This window comes from Macaca fascicularis, chromosome 9 (genome assembly GCF_037993035.2).
Source record: "Macaca fascicularis isolate 582-1 chromosome 9, T2T-MFA8v1.1".
NCBI lineage: Eukaryota > Metazoa > Chordata > Mammalia > Primates > Cercopithecidae > Macaca > Macaca fascicularis.
Window position 1 is genome coordinate 77437433 of NC_088383.1, and position 13264 is coordinate 77450696.

The 13264-nt window shown below is 44.4% G+C and overlaps 1 protein-coding gene and 1 pseudogene across 2 annotated transcripts in view; both read right to left on the reverse strand.

Annotated features, from left to right (window-relative positions):
- KIFBP (kinesin family binding protein) overlaps positions 1 to 10457 on the reverse strand; it is a 32013-nt gene extending 21556 nt beyond the window's left edge. For both annotated transcript variants that reach the window (XM_074001948.1, XM_045361117.2), the window contains exon 1: positions 9972 to 10457. In XM_074001948.1, the coding sequence (XP_073858049.1) occupies positions 9972 to 10397 (426 nt within the window). In that variant the 5' untranslated portion in view covers positions 10398 to 10457. The remainder of the gene's footprint in view (positions 1 to 9971) is intronic.
- LOC135965130 (mediator of RNA polymerase II transcription subunit 28 pseudogene) lies at positions 4786 to 7963 on the reverse strand (annotated as a pseudogene).
- Positions 10458 to 13264: the final 2807 nt, after the last annotated feature.

The following is a 13264-nucleotide window of genomic DNA, read 5'->3' on the forward strand; positions in this document are numbered from 1 at the left end:
ACCTTATTAAACCTCATAAGTAACAGAGACTTGAAGGGTGATAAGGTTTGGCTCTGTGTCCCCATCCAAATCCCATGTTGAATTGTAATCTTCAGTGTTGGAGGAGAAGCCTGGTGGGAGGTGACTGGATCATGGGGGTGGATTTCCCCTTGCTGTTCTCATGAGATCTGGTTGTTTGAAAGTGTATATCACTTCCCTTTGCTCTCTCCCCTTCCTGCTCCAGCCATGTAGGATGTTTGAGCTTCCCCTTCACCTTTTGCCATGACTGTAAGTTTCCTGAGGCCTCCCCAGCTATACCTCCTGTACAGCCTGTGGAACTGTGAGCCAATTAAACCTCTTTTCTTTATAAAGTATCTAGTCTCATGTAGTTCTTTATAGCAATATGAGAATGGACTAATACAAAGGGCTCTGCCTTCCTAATAACTTACTGAATGTAATTTCCTGATCTTAGACTTACAAGTCACCTTTTCCTTTTTTTTTTTTTTTTATTTTTCCTGAGACAGAGTCTCGCTCTGTCGCTCAGGCTGGAGTGCAGTGGCACCATCTGGTCTCACTGCAAGCTCCGCTTCCAAGGTTCATGCCATTCTCCTGCCTCAGCCTCTTGAGTAGCTGGGACTACAGGCACCTGCCACCACACCCAGCTAATTTTTCTGTATTTTTTTTTTTCAGTTGAGACGGGGTTTCACTGTATTAGCCAGGATGGTTTCGATCTCCTGACCTCGTGATCCTCCCGCCTCGGCCTCCCAAAGTGCTGGGGTTAAAGGCATGAGCCACTGCGCCCAGGCTTTCCTTACTCTTTAGTTCAACTTATTTCTCCTTTGATTATAGAAAGTGCTTGGGAAACTCCTTTGACCATGACACCACCATGCCCCACTGCAGCACACTGCACCTAACCTAGGTAGTCTGGAGACTCACCTAGTACCAGAAACTGGTTAGTCACACTCTATTTTTGGGACAGGGTTGTGTTCGGCCTGCTAGATCCAGGGTAGACTATGCCACAGAAAGCAACAATTCTTGGTATGTGACAAATCCGAAACCAAACAGAGACCCTAGAGTATGTCCAAAAATGACTAAAATTCTTCTTCTGGATCATAACCTATTAAGGTCCTGAAGGTAAGGACCATGTAAGGAATCTAGAATGCCTTTATTTATTTATTTATTTATTTATTTATTTATTTTTTATTTTATTTTTTTTTTTTCGAGATGGAGTCTCACTATCACCCAGGCTGGAGTGCCGTGGCACGATCTCGGTTCACTGCAACCTCCGCCTCCCGGCTTCAAGCAATTCTCCTCTCTTAGCTTCTTGAGTAGCTGGGATTACAGGCGCCTGCCACCATGACTGGCTAATTTTTGTATTTTTAGTAGAGAGGAGGTTTCACCATGTTGGCCAGGCTGGTCTCTAACTGCTAATCTCAGGCAATCCACCCGCCTTGGCCTCCCAAAGTGCTGGGATCACAGGTGTGAGCCACTGCGCCCAGCCTATTTATTTTTTTGAGACAGTGTTTCATTCTTGTCGCCCAGGCTGGAGTGCAGTGGCACGATCTCGGCTCACTGCAACCTCCACCTCCTGAGGCAGGGTTCAAGTTATTCTCCTGCCTCAGCCTCCAGAGTAGCTGGGATTACAAGCGCCCAACATCACACCCGGCTAATTTTTGTATTTTTAGTAGAGATGGGGTTTTGCCATTTTGGCCAGGCTTGTCTCGAACTCCTGACCTCAGGTGATCCACCTGCCTCGGCCTCCCAAAGTGCTGGGATTCCAGGCATGAGTCACCACACCCGGCCTGCCTTTATTTTTAAAATTAAATTAGGTTTGGTGTTTTGGATTTTTTTTTTTTAAGTTTGACTCCACAGAGATAATCACTATTGACATTTTATTTGAATTATTATTACCTGTTTTTTTTTTGAGATAGAGTCTTGCTCTGTTGCCCAGTCTAGAGTGCAGTGACACAATCTCGGCCCACTGCAACCTTTGCCTCCCGGGTTCAAGGATTCTTGTGCCTCAGCCTCAAGAGTAGCTGTGATAACGCACCCACCACCACACCTGGCTAATTTTTGTATTTTCAGTAGAGACGGGGTTTCATCATGTTGGATCTCAAACTCCTGACCTTAAGTGATCCACCCGCCTCGGCCTCCCAAAGTGCTGGGATTACAGCCATGAGCCACTGTGCCCAGTCTTTATGTGAATTATTCTTTAAATGCAATATAAATTCTACTAAGGGTAGAAAAGCTACAATGGAAGGTCTGGCATCTTTCACATATCATATCCTTGCCATCATATCAAACTAGGTAAGGAGAAAAGTAAAATACAAAATAAAAACAGCTAAAAAAGTATTACTGGTAAATTGTGTCAAACATGTAATGAAGTTTAACACCAACACTACACAAACACTTCCAGAAAAGAGAAAAGGACAGAACACTTCCCATATTAAACCAAAGATATAACAAGAAAACTACAGACTGAAATCCTTCATGAACATAGATGCAAAGATTTTAAACAAAATTTTAGTGAATTCAGTTCAACAATATATAAAAAGGATAATACATTATGACCAAATGGAGTTTATCCCAGGAATGCAAGGTTTAACATTTACAAAAATCAATGTAATCCACCCTATTAACAGACTGAATATGAAAAGACATGATCAGCTCAGTAGATAGAGAATGAAATAATGATGTGGAGTGGAAAAAAGGTATACCAAAACAAGAGTATATACAATATGATTTCAGTAACATAAAATTCTACATAGGCTGGGTACAGTGGTGCATACCTGTAATCCCAGCACTTTGGGAGGCCAAGGCAGGCAGATCACTTGACACCTGGGCAACATGGCAAAACCCTGCCTCTACAAAAAATACAAAAATTAGCTGGGCATGGTGGTATGACTGTGTAGTCCCAGCTACTTGGGAGGATGGCTTGAGCCCAGGAAGCAGAGGTTGCAGTGAGCCAAGATCCTGCCGCTACACTCCAGCCTGGGTGACAGAGTCAGACCCTGTTTCCAAAAATAAAATAAAATAAATTTCTACATAGTCCCAGCTACTCAGGAGGCTGAGGTGAAAGGTTCACATGGTCCCAGGAGTTTAAGGCCAGCCTACGCAACACAGTAAGACTCTGTCTCTAAAATAAAATAAAAATCTACAAAATCCAGGGGTGGGGCAAGCAGAAGGGAGGAAAAGAATATAGGAGAGAGGGAGGGACTACAAAGGAGCACAAGAAAACTTTTGGTGGTAACAGGTATGTTCGTATCTTGATTGCAGTGATTGTTTCACAGGTATAAATACATATGTCAGGCTGGGTGCGGTGGCTCATGCCTGTAATCCCAGCACTTTGGGAGACCGAGGCGGGCGGATCACGAGGTCAGGAGATCTAGACCATCCTGGCTAACATGGTGAAACCCGGTCTCTACTAAAAATACAAAAAATTAGCCCGCTCCTGTAGTGCCAGCTAATCCGGAGGCTGAGGCAGGAGAATGGCGCAAAACCAGGAGGCGGAGCTTGCAGTGAGCCGAGATCGCGCCACTGCACTCCAGCCTGGGCAACAAGTGAGACTCTGTCTCAAAAACAAACAAACAAACAAACAAAAAAGGCGGGGCGCGGTAGCTCACGCCTGTAATCCCAGCACTTTGGGAGGCCAAGGCCGGCGAAGGTCAGGAGATCGAGACCATCCTGGCTAACATGGTGAAACCCTGTCTCTACTAAAAATACAAAAAAAAAAAAAAATTAGTGGTGGCAGGCGCCTGTAGTCCCAGCTACTGGGGAGGCTGAGGCAGGAGAATGGCATGAACCCAGGAGGCAGAGCTTGCAGTGAGCCGAGATGTGCCACTGCACTCCAGCCTGAGCGACAGAGCGAGACTCCGTTTCAAAAAAAAAAAAACAAAAAAACAAAAAACAAAACAAAACAAAACAAAAACAAAAAAACCACATGTATCAAAACTCATCCGACTGTACCGTTACAAATATGTGCAATTAAAAGCCAGGCACGGTGGCTCATGCCTGTAATCCCAGCACTCTGGGAGGCTGAGGCAGGCAGATCACGAGGTCAGGAGATCTAGACCATCCTGACTAACAAGATGAAACCCCGTCTCTACTAAAAATACAAAAAATTAGCCGGGCGTGGTGGCACGCACCTATAGTCCCAGCTACTCGGGAGGCTAAGGCAGGAGAATGGTGTGAACCTGGGAGGCGGAGCTTGCAGTGAGCAAAGATCTTGCCACTGCACTCCAGCCTGGGTGACAGAGGGAGACTCCGACTCAAAAAAAAAAAAAAACAAAAGTGCAGTTTATTATATGCCAATTGCAACTCAACGAAGCTGTGAACAATGACAACAAAAAGCATGCCTTATACATATATAACCTGGAGTGGGGAGAGTAATCTACTAATTTCCCAAGAAATTTTACTAAAATCAAGCTGGTAGTGCCAGTATATATCGGTAATAACAAGGATCAGAAGGAATACCAGATAAAAATTATTCCTAAGGCACCTGGAACCCAGAGAAGGCAGAATTCTCTTTTGATAATCTAATGTAATATCAATCTCTTTTGATAAATAATGTAAAGCCAAGTTCTATAGTTCCCCAAGGAGAAGACACCAGATTAAGACAAAGCAGTTAGAATATCATGAATTCTCATGAACTGATACTTGCAAAACTCTTTCATATACACACACGTATATATGTATTTGTATATATTCACACATACATAAACTTTTTATCATATGTGTATATATAATGTAAATATGTGTGTGTATGTGTATACATAGTCTTATACAAAAATAGGATCATTCTACAAATTCTTTTTTTTTTTTTCTGAGACAGGGTGTCACTCTGTCACACAGGCTGGAGTGCAGTGACACCATCATAGTTTACTGCAGCCTTGATCTCCCAGGCTTAAGTAGTCCTCCCACCTCAGCCTCCTGAGTAGCTGGAACTACACGCCACCACACCCTGCTAATTTGTTTTTGAAAAGCTGCTATTTATTTGACCAGAAAAACATTTTGGACTTAAGAAATGGCAATAACTGGTACATACATTAATTCAAAATATTTTCACAAAGCACCAAATAGAATAGTTCCCAATCTTTTCACTGAGAAACCTTTGAAAGAATGCCTAAAACTTAATCAGTTTATTTAGGTTTTTAATTAAGAAATCTAAAGCAGCCAATCAGACTTTCTAATTACCAAGAGATGACCAGGTTAACAACCTTGAGGTTGCAGGAGCTTTTAAAAGCTTTGTTTAGGCTGGGCTCAGTGGCTCATGCCCGTAATCCTGGCATTTTGGGAAGCCAAGATGTGAGGATCACTTGAGGCCAGGAGTTTGAGACCAGCCTGGTCAATACAGTGAGACCCCATCTCTATAAAGATAAAATTAAATTAAATTTAAAAAAAAAGTTTTGTTTAACCTATGCATTTGTCGACCTCAGGCTACTAATCATAGGTCCATGTGCCAGATACCCTGCACACATAAAATTGAGTAATAAGTATCATGTATAAAAGATAAAGACTATATATGGTCCCTGTATATTTAAAAGGAGTAATACCTAACTCTCATGGGTGAACAATTAGTGAGGGACAAAGAGACAGACAGAAATTACTAACCCACAAGGGAGAACCAAGCAAGGTCAGTAGAAAAGAGAAAAGTCCTGTGCTCTGAGAATGCAGCAGAAAGAGCACTGGGATATTGCAGGGACCAGGCAGCAATCCAGATCATACCAGGAACATGAGTGGATGTCAGCAAGTGTGGGAAGGAGTCTTCAAGGCTGAAGAAAACTAAACGAGCCAAGACACAGAGCCACAGGAGTACTGCCTGTTCAGAAGACAGTGAAGTATTTGTTCTGGGTAACACGATGTGAACTAAGAAGAGACATAAAACTGAGGAAAACCTCACCCAGCAAGAGCCCAGAAACAACGCTGGTCTGTATTTCTTAACAGCAATTCAACAGAGAATCTGAGGTGGCCTGCAAAACTAACAAGAGAGCAAATTATCTTCAAAGGGCAGGGGCACCACATACTCTTTGTGGAGGGTCAGTAGCCAAGGATCACCCTGCAGTCCCTCCCCAACCCCACTGTGATACCCCAGGCCCTTGGAATCAAATCCACTAGCAAATTCTTCCTTAATGGAAAATCCCTCCCCTCCCCAAATGTAAAACAAAAAAGATAAAACCAAAGAAAGCAAAACAAAAAGAGACCATCAGAGCAAGCTTTAGTCCTCATAACTCACCTATACCCCTACTGAGAACAGGGTCTACCCCATTACTTAAACTGATTTGTAACACTGCTCCTACTATATCCTCCTCTTCAAAAAAAGTAAATAAACACCACACAAAATATAAGCTTACCCCAAATAAAAGTCAGCATCAACCTAAGGATCCTACTGTAATATTACTACACTAACCCAGGATATTTTAATCCTCTTCCAACTCATTTACAAAAAAAATTCCTCTTCTGAGACCTCTGGAAGCATTACAAATACCATTGCATTAGATTGTTCTTCTTGAGGTAGTCTGAAGTCTTGAAACAGAAAAAACTTACCTATTTTTCTACACCACCACTGAGGGGTATTATAAAAGGCCTACAACCAAAATCCCCATCCCTTTGATCTCAAGCTATTAGAATTTTTTCCCTCATATCAAACAAATGGGAAACACACATAAAAAGATGAAAAGTCATGCAAAAAATTTAAAAAGGCCAGGCACGGTGGCTCATACCGGTAATCCCAACACTTTGGGAGTCTGGGGTGGATAGATTGCCTGAGCTCAGGAGTTCGAGACCAGCCCGAGCAACATGGTGAAACACCGTCTCTCTAAAAATACAAAAATTAGCTGGGCATGGTGGCATGCACCTGTGGTCCCAGCTATTTGGGAGGCTGAGGTGGAAGGATCGCTTAAGCCAGGAAAGTGGAAGTTGCAGTGAGCTGTGAAGGTGCCACTGCTATGTAGCCTGGGCAACAAAGAAAGATTCTGTCTCAAAAATAAAAATAAAAAACAAGCAAAAAAAAAAAAAAAACCCACATAAAAAAGAAACTGTATCATCATACAAACAGTCTAAACTTGGCCTAAGACAAAAAAAGTTTATTTGGTTTACCCAAGGTACAGGCATGTTATAAATAAAGTACTCAAGAAATTAACACCTTATAAAAATACTGAAAAAATTTTAGGTGGGAGCATAAAACTAAAATCAACTCATTCTCTGTCAAACAGTTCTTCCAAAATGCCAAGTCTACGAGAAGGGATGTGTGGCAAACCATCTGCATGTGGCTGTCTCCCACACCAGACCACTCTCAGGCCCACAGCCTTTACCCTTTTGCTCAGGTGCACTTCAGAAGTGCAGGGATATTGAATGCCTGCTGAAGGTAGACCAAGGAGCCTTGACAGATATTGGTTAGCTTTTTGTGCTGCACGTGATGACCTCCAGCACTTGCTGCCAACGCCTTAGCTTTGTCAAGTGCTTCTGGACCAGTGCATGTCTCCAATGTTACTCATTTCTTAGTTTGGAGACATCCTCATTGATAACTTGCTCTGGTTTCTGGACAGATAATTGCAATCTTTTTTGTAGGAAAAAAACATTCTGTCTGTCTTGCAATATCCAGAAACTTGTGTATACACCGATCAACACCAGTTCCAATTTCTTCCTGATTGGTGCCATTGACATAGTCCTGACTTACCGGAGAGGCTAAGCAAGTCTGGAAAGATGACTTCACATCGTCCACCAAAGTATTGTTAGAAGGTCTCAGAGCTCCTGGAGCTGCTGGTAAGTAAGGGAAGCCTGGTCCCAGAGCCCTGGTGGTGGTTGGGGCTCTGATGGCTGCCCAAAGAACATACTGCCTAGCGAAGCAGCCATGCCTGGAATAATTTTTTTTTCTTATTTTTAGTAGCGATTAAAAATAGGTGTCACTATGTGCCCAGGCTTGTCTTGAACTCCTAAGCTCGAGTGATTATCTCATCCCAGCCTCCCAAAGTGCTAGGATTACAAGTGTGAGCCACCATACCTGGCCTTTTCTACATAATTCTAAACATGGCTTACAGTCTTCTCCCTCCCTCTTCATATTGCCAATTTTTTAAAATATAATTATTATTTTTAATAATTATGTACTGTTCTTCTGTTTGGATGTAATGGAATTTAATCATATTCCTACTGACATTTATATTGTTTTCCTTTTCTTTGTTTTTTGAGACAGGGTCTCACTCTGTTGCACAGGCTGGAGTGCAGTGGCATGATCTTGGCTCACTGCAGCCTTGACCTCCTGGGCTCAAGCAACCCTCCTGCCTCAGCCCTGCAGTTTTTCTTCTTTAATAATCAACACTGGCCGGGTGTGGCAACTCGTGCCTGTAATCCCAGCACTTTGGGAGGCCAAGGAGGGTGGATCACGAGGTCAGGAGATCAAGACCATCCTGCCTAACACAGTGAAACCCCATCTCTACTAAAAATACAAAAAATTAGCCGGGCATGGTGGCACGCACCTGTAGTCTCAGCTACTCAGGAGGCCGAGGCAGGAGAATCACTTGAACCCGAGAGGCGGAGACTGCAGTGAGCCGAGATTGCACCACTGCACTCCAGCCTGGGAGACAGCGAGACTCTGTCTCCAAAAAAAAATCAACACTGCTTTGATGAACATCCATATTCACCTGTCTCAATATTAACTTTTTAAAGTATTTTTCTTTTTTTCACCCTTTCTTTTCACAGGTGTTGACCAATATTACTTTAGAATATTGATGTGGATTTTGTTGTTGTTGCTGGAGTTGCAGTGGCATGATCACGGCTCCTCCAGGGGCTCAAGTGATCCTCCCAGCTCAGCCTAGCCTCCCCAGTAGCTAGGGCTACAGGTGTGTACCACCACGCCTGGCTAGTTTTGTGCGGTTTTCTTTTGCTTTTTTTTTTTTTAGAGACAGAGTCTCACTTTGTTGCCCAGGCTGGTCTTGAACTCCTGACCTCATGCCATCCTCCCACTTCGGCCTCCCAAAATGCTGGGATTACAGATGGGAACCACTGTGCCCTGCCCAGATTTATTTAATAAATCAAGTACCATATAAATGGTATATACAAAAAGTATTATAATAATTCAAAGGTAGGAAGGAGAGATCAGTTTGGCTCAAAATGGTCCCAAGAAAGTTATTAATACTAAAGGAAGTGATTCTTGAGATAGGTTTTCAAGAATGGGAAAGAATTCCCTAAGATGCAAACAAATGAATTTGGTAAGAAAGGAAGCTGAAGATTTTGGACACATTATTTTGAATTAAGAATGTATTACGAGCCAGGCACAGCGGCTCAGGCCTGTAATCCCAGCACTTTGGGAAGCCGAGCCAGAAGGATCACTTGAGTCCAGGAGTTCAAGACCAGCCTGGGCAATATAGTGAGACCCCCCATCTCTACAGAAAATTTTAAAAATTACCAAGAATGGTGGCATGTGCCTGTGGTCCCAGCTACTATGAAGGCTGAGGCAGGAGGACTGCTTGAGCCCAAGAGGTGGAAGCTGCAGTGCGCTATGATGGTGCCACTTAACTCCAACCTGGGCGACACAGTAAGAACCCTATCTCCAAGAAAAAGACAAAAACAAAACCAAAAAAGAATGTACTCCGGTCATTATCATTTCCTTGAGACGTTAAGATTTAAATTACTTTGGATTTTCTTAACAGAATGAACAGGAGTTGGACTGGTGGAGAGGAAAGCGCATGACGATGTAGGAGGGTCTCGGACACCAATGCATCGCCACGACTAAGTGAAGCAGCAGCAAGCGATGTTGGAGTGGGCGACGAGGGTGGACAGGGAGTCTGGGGACGACTGTGGGAGATCTAGTTACAAGGCAATACGTCCTTAAGACTGGCTTTTTTGAAGACCACAGACGCTCTCTGGGACTCAGTCCAGAGCTTCAAAAACGTGGGGACGAATTGCGCCTTAGAACTTCTGCCCTTGGCCTTGGCAGGGGCTCCTCCCCATCCCTCGCCATTCGTCGACAGGGGCCGGCCTGCCGGGCTCGCTCTCACCTGCGCTTGGATGTAGAGGGAGATGCAGTCGTGCGAGAGTCGGTACCGGCGCAGCAGCCGCAGGCATTTCACCAGGTGCTCCTCCCCCGCCGACAGCTCCTCCGTGTCGATGTGGTTCACCCCGAGGTGGAACTCAATGACCGCCAGCCTCACCGCCCGCTGGGCCACGGGCCCCTCGGGCTCCACCACCTCAGCCGGCAGCCCCAGGGCGTGGTCACCAGCACCCGGGCCGTCCTCGGCCTCAGGCCGCTCATCCTCGTCCTCAGGCGCGGGGCCGAGCAGCGCCTTGACCTCTTCCAGCAGGGCCCGGGCGCTGTATTTGGACTTGTACGGTTCCTTCTCCGGATTTTTTTGCAGTTCCACCCGCGACAGGGTCAGCGCCGCCTGGAATTTCTCGCAGACCTCTGCCCACGGAACGTTCGCCATAGCGGCCTCTACTGCCTGGCTTTCCTCAATGTTTGCAGTCGGGACTCCCGCCTTCCTTCTGCTTTGCGACACTTTACTTACGGCTCTCGGCACGTTGCGGCCGCTATGGAACGAGAACCAATAAAACCCGTCCGGAGAACCGCAATACGCTCGGCAGTGGCCAATGGGAAGACGTAGCAATCACCACAACAACCATTCTCATGGAAATGAAGTTGTCAATGAGGGTGTTCCCGCCTCCTTCCCCGCCCCCTGCAGCGGAGAGTTTATCTCTAGATTGACCCTGTGAGGATGGATTTATATAAATGTTTAATATGAGCTTACTTTAACGAAGCATGCCGAAATATTTTTTACAAACATAGCTAGCTAACTCTACTCGCGTTGATATGAACTGAAAGGCAAAAACCTTTAGACATTAAGTGTATATACCCCAGCCTGTCACTGGATAAAACTTTCTTTTTTAAAAAAGGACAGGCGTGGCGGCTCACATCTGTAATCCCAACATTTTGCAATGCCAGTAACATTTTGGGATGCCTACTGGAGTGGGCAACATAGCAAGACCCATCTCTACAATAATTTTTTTAAAAAATTAGCCGGGTGTGGTGGCGCGCGGCTGTAGTTCCAGCTACCACGGAGCGTGAGGTGGAAGGATCGCTTGAGTCCAAGAGGTGGAAGTTACAGTGAGCGAGACTGCCTCAGAAAAAAAGAAAACACGAGTATTAGAACAAATACCTGGCCGGGCGCGGTGGCTCAAGCCTGTAATCCCAGCACTTTGGGAGGCCGAGACGGGCGGATCACGAGGTTAGGAGATCGAGACCATCCTGGCTAACACGGTGAAACCCCGTCTCTACTAAAAAATACAAAAAACTAGCCGGGCGAGGTGGCGGGCGCCTGTAGTCCCAGCTACTTGGGAGGCTGAGGCAGGAGAATGGCGGGAACCCGGGAGGCGGAGCTTGCAGTGAGCTGAGATCCGGCCACTGCACTCCAGCCTGGGCAACACAGCGAGACTCCGTCTCAAAAAAAAAAAAAAAAAAAAAAAAAAAAAAAAAAACAACAAATACCTAATGCATGCGGGCGTAAAACCTAGATGACAGGTTGATAGGTGCAGCAAACCACCATGGCACATGTATACCTATGTAACAAACCTGCACGTTCTGCACATATATCCCAGAATTTAAAGTAAACTAAAAGAAAAAAAAAGATTGAAATGTAGCCGAGAGCTGATTATTATCAACATATAATATCTTGATCGAGAGCCATAAATACACAAAACACTCAGTGATAGTCAAATACTTTCACTTCAACCCTGAAATACAGGTTGTAGGAATCTGTACAACTGCCCAAGGTAACAAGAGCTAAGTCCCACAGCTGTGAAAGCCACCTCATGCCTTTTACCTTCCTAAGTTATCAAGTCAAATGGGGAGGGGTGAGATAAGATTTTAACTATTACGCACCAGTTGTGTAAAGTGCTTTGAGACGTACAAAGGAGCATTGATTTTGGAAGTTCATATACATATGATTTGAACCTCAGATTGACCTGCTTTCTTAATTGACAAGTTAAACTTTTTTAAGCTTCAGGTTTCCCATAGTAAAATCTGAATGATACTACTACTTACCTCTACAGAATTATTCTGAAGAATAAATAAAATTAAACATCTATCCTTTAAGTGTTAATGCTCCTAAAAATTCCTTCCTAAACCTTATCCCTGGGAGATCTCATCCATTTCCAAGTCTATCATTACATGTGCTCCTCACTCCCACTTTGTCTCCAGGCCAGATGGCTCTCCAGAGTTCCAGACTGGAATATCCAACATCCAGCTAGAACAATCACACCTGAATGTTTCAATAGCTGCTGTGTATCAATATGTTCAAGTCTAAATGTATGATCTTCCTCTTCACATGCCCCTTCCTTCCCATACCAATTTTGCCACATTTGCAATTCTACATGTCAGTGAATGGCACCACCATCCACCAGGCTGATTTCCTGTACTTTTTTTTTTTTTTTTTTGTAGAGATGGGGTCTTGCTTTGTTGCCCAGGCTGGAGTGCATTGGCATGGTCTCGGTTCACTGCAACCTCAACCTCCTGAGTAGTTGGGATTACAGGTGTGCATCACCACACCTGGTTAATTTTTGTATTTTCAGTAGAGATGGTGGGACCATGTTGGCCATACTGGTCTCGAACTCCTGACCTGAAATAATCTGCCTGCCTTGGCCTCCCAAAGTGCTGTGATTACAGGTGTGAGCCACCGCACCAGGCCTTTTCTGTCATTAAACCTAAAACCAAATAGTACTGCTTAGTCCACCTACTAAAGAGCTCTGTGTACATCTTTTTATCTCCATTAGTTTAGGCCATCATCTGATTACTTCTAACAGGCAGTCCTGTTGCCGGTTTGGCCTCCTATCAATGCATTTCCCAGTACATTTAAAATGAGTTGGGCTGGGCGCGGTGGCTCCTACCTGTAATCCTAGCACTTTGGGAGGCCGAGGTCATGGGATTGATTGAGCCTAGGCTTTCAAGACCAGCCTGGGGAACAGAGACCCTGCCTCAAAAAGAAAAAAAAAAAATTTGTTCACTTGTTCATTATTGAGTGTCTGTTATTTGCCAGGCACTGTTGTAGGTGCTGGAAATTCAGCAGTAAAAAATGGACAAAAATTCACCAGCCTGGACAATATGGTGAGATCCCCAGCTCTACAAAAAACATTTTTAAAAAAATATTGGCCAGGTGTGACGGCACATGCCTATAGTCTTAGCTCTGTGGGAGACTGAAGTAAGAGGATTATTGGAGCCCAGGAGTTCAAGGCTGCAATGAGCTATGATCATGCCACTGCACTCCATCCTGGGTAACAGATAGAGACCCTATCTCAAAAA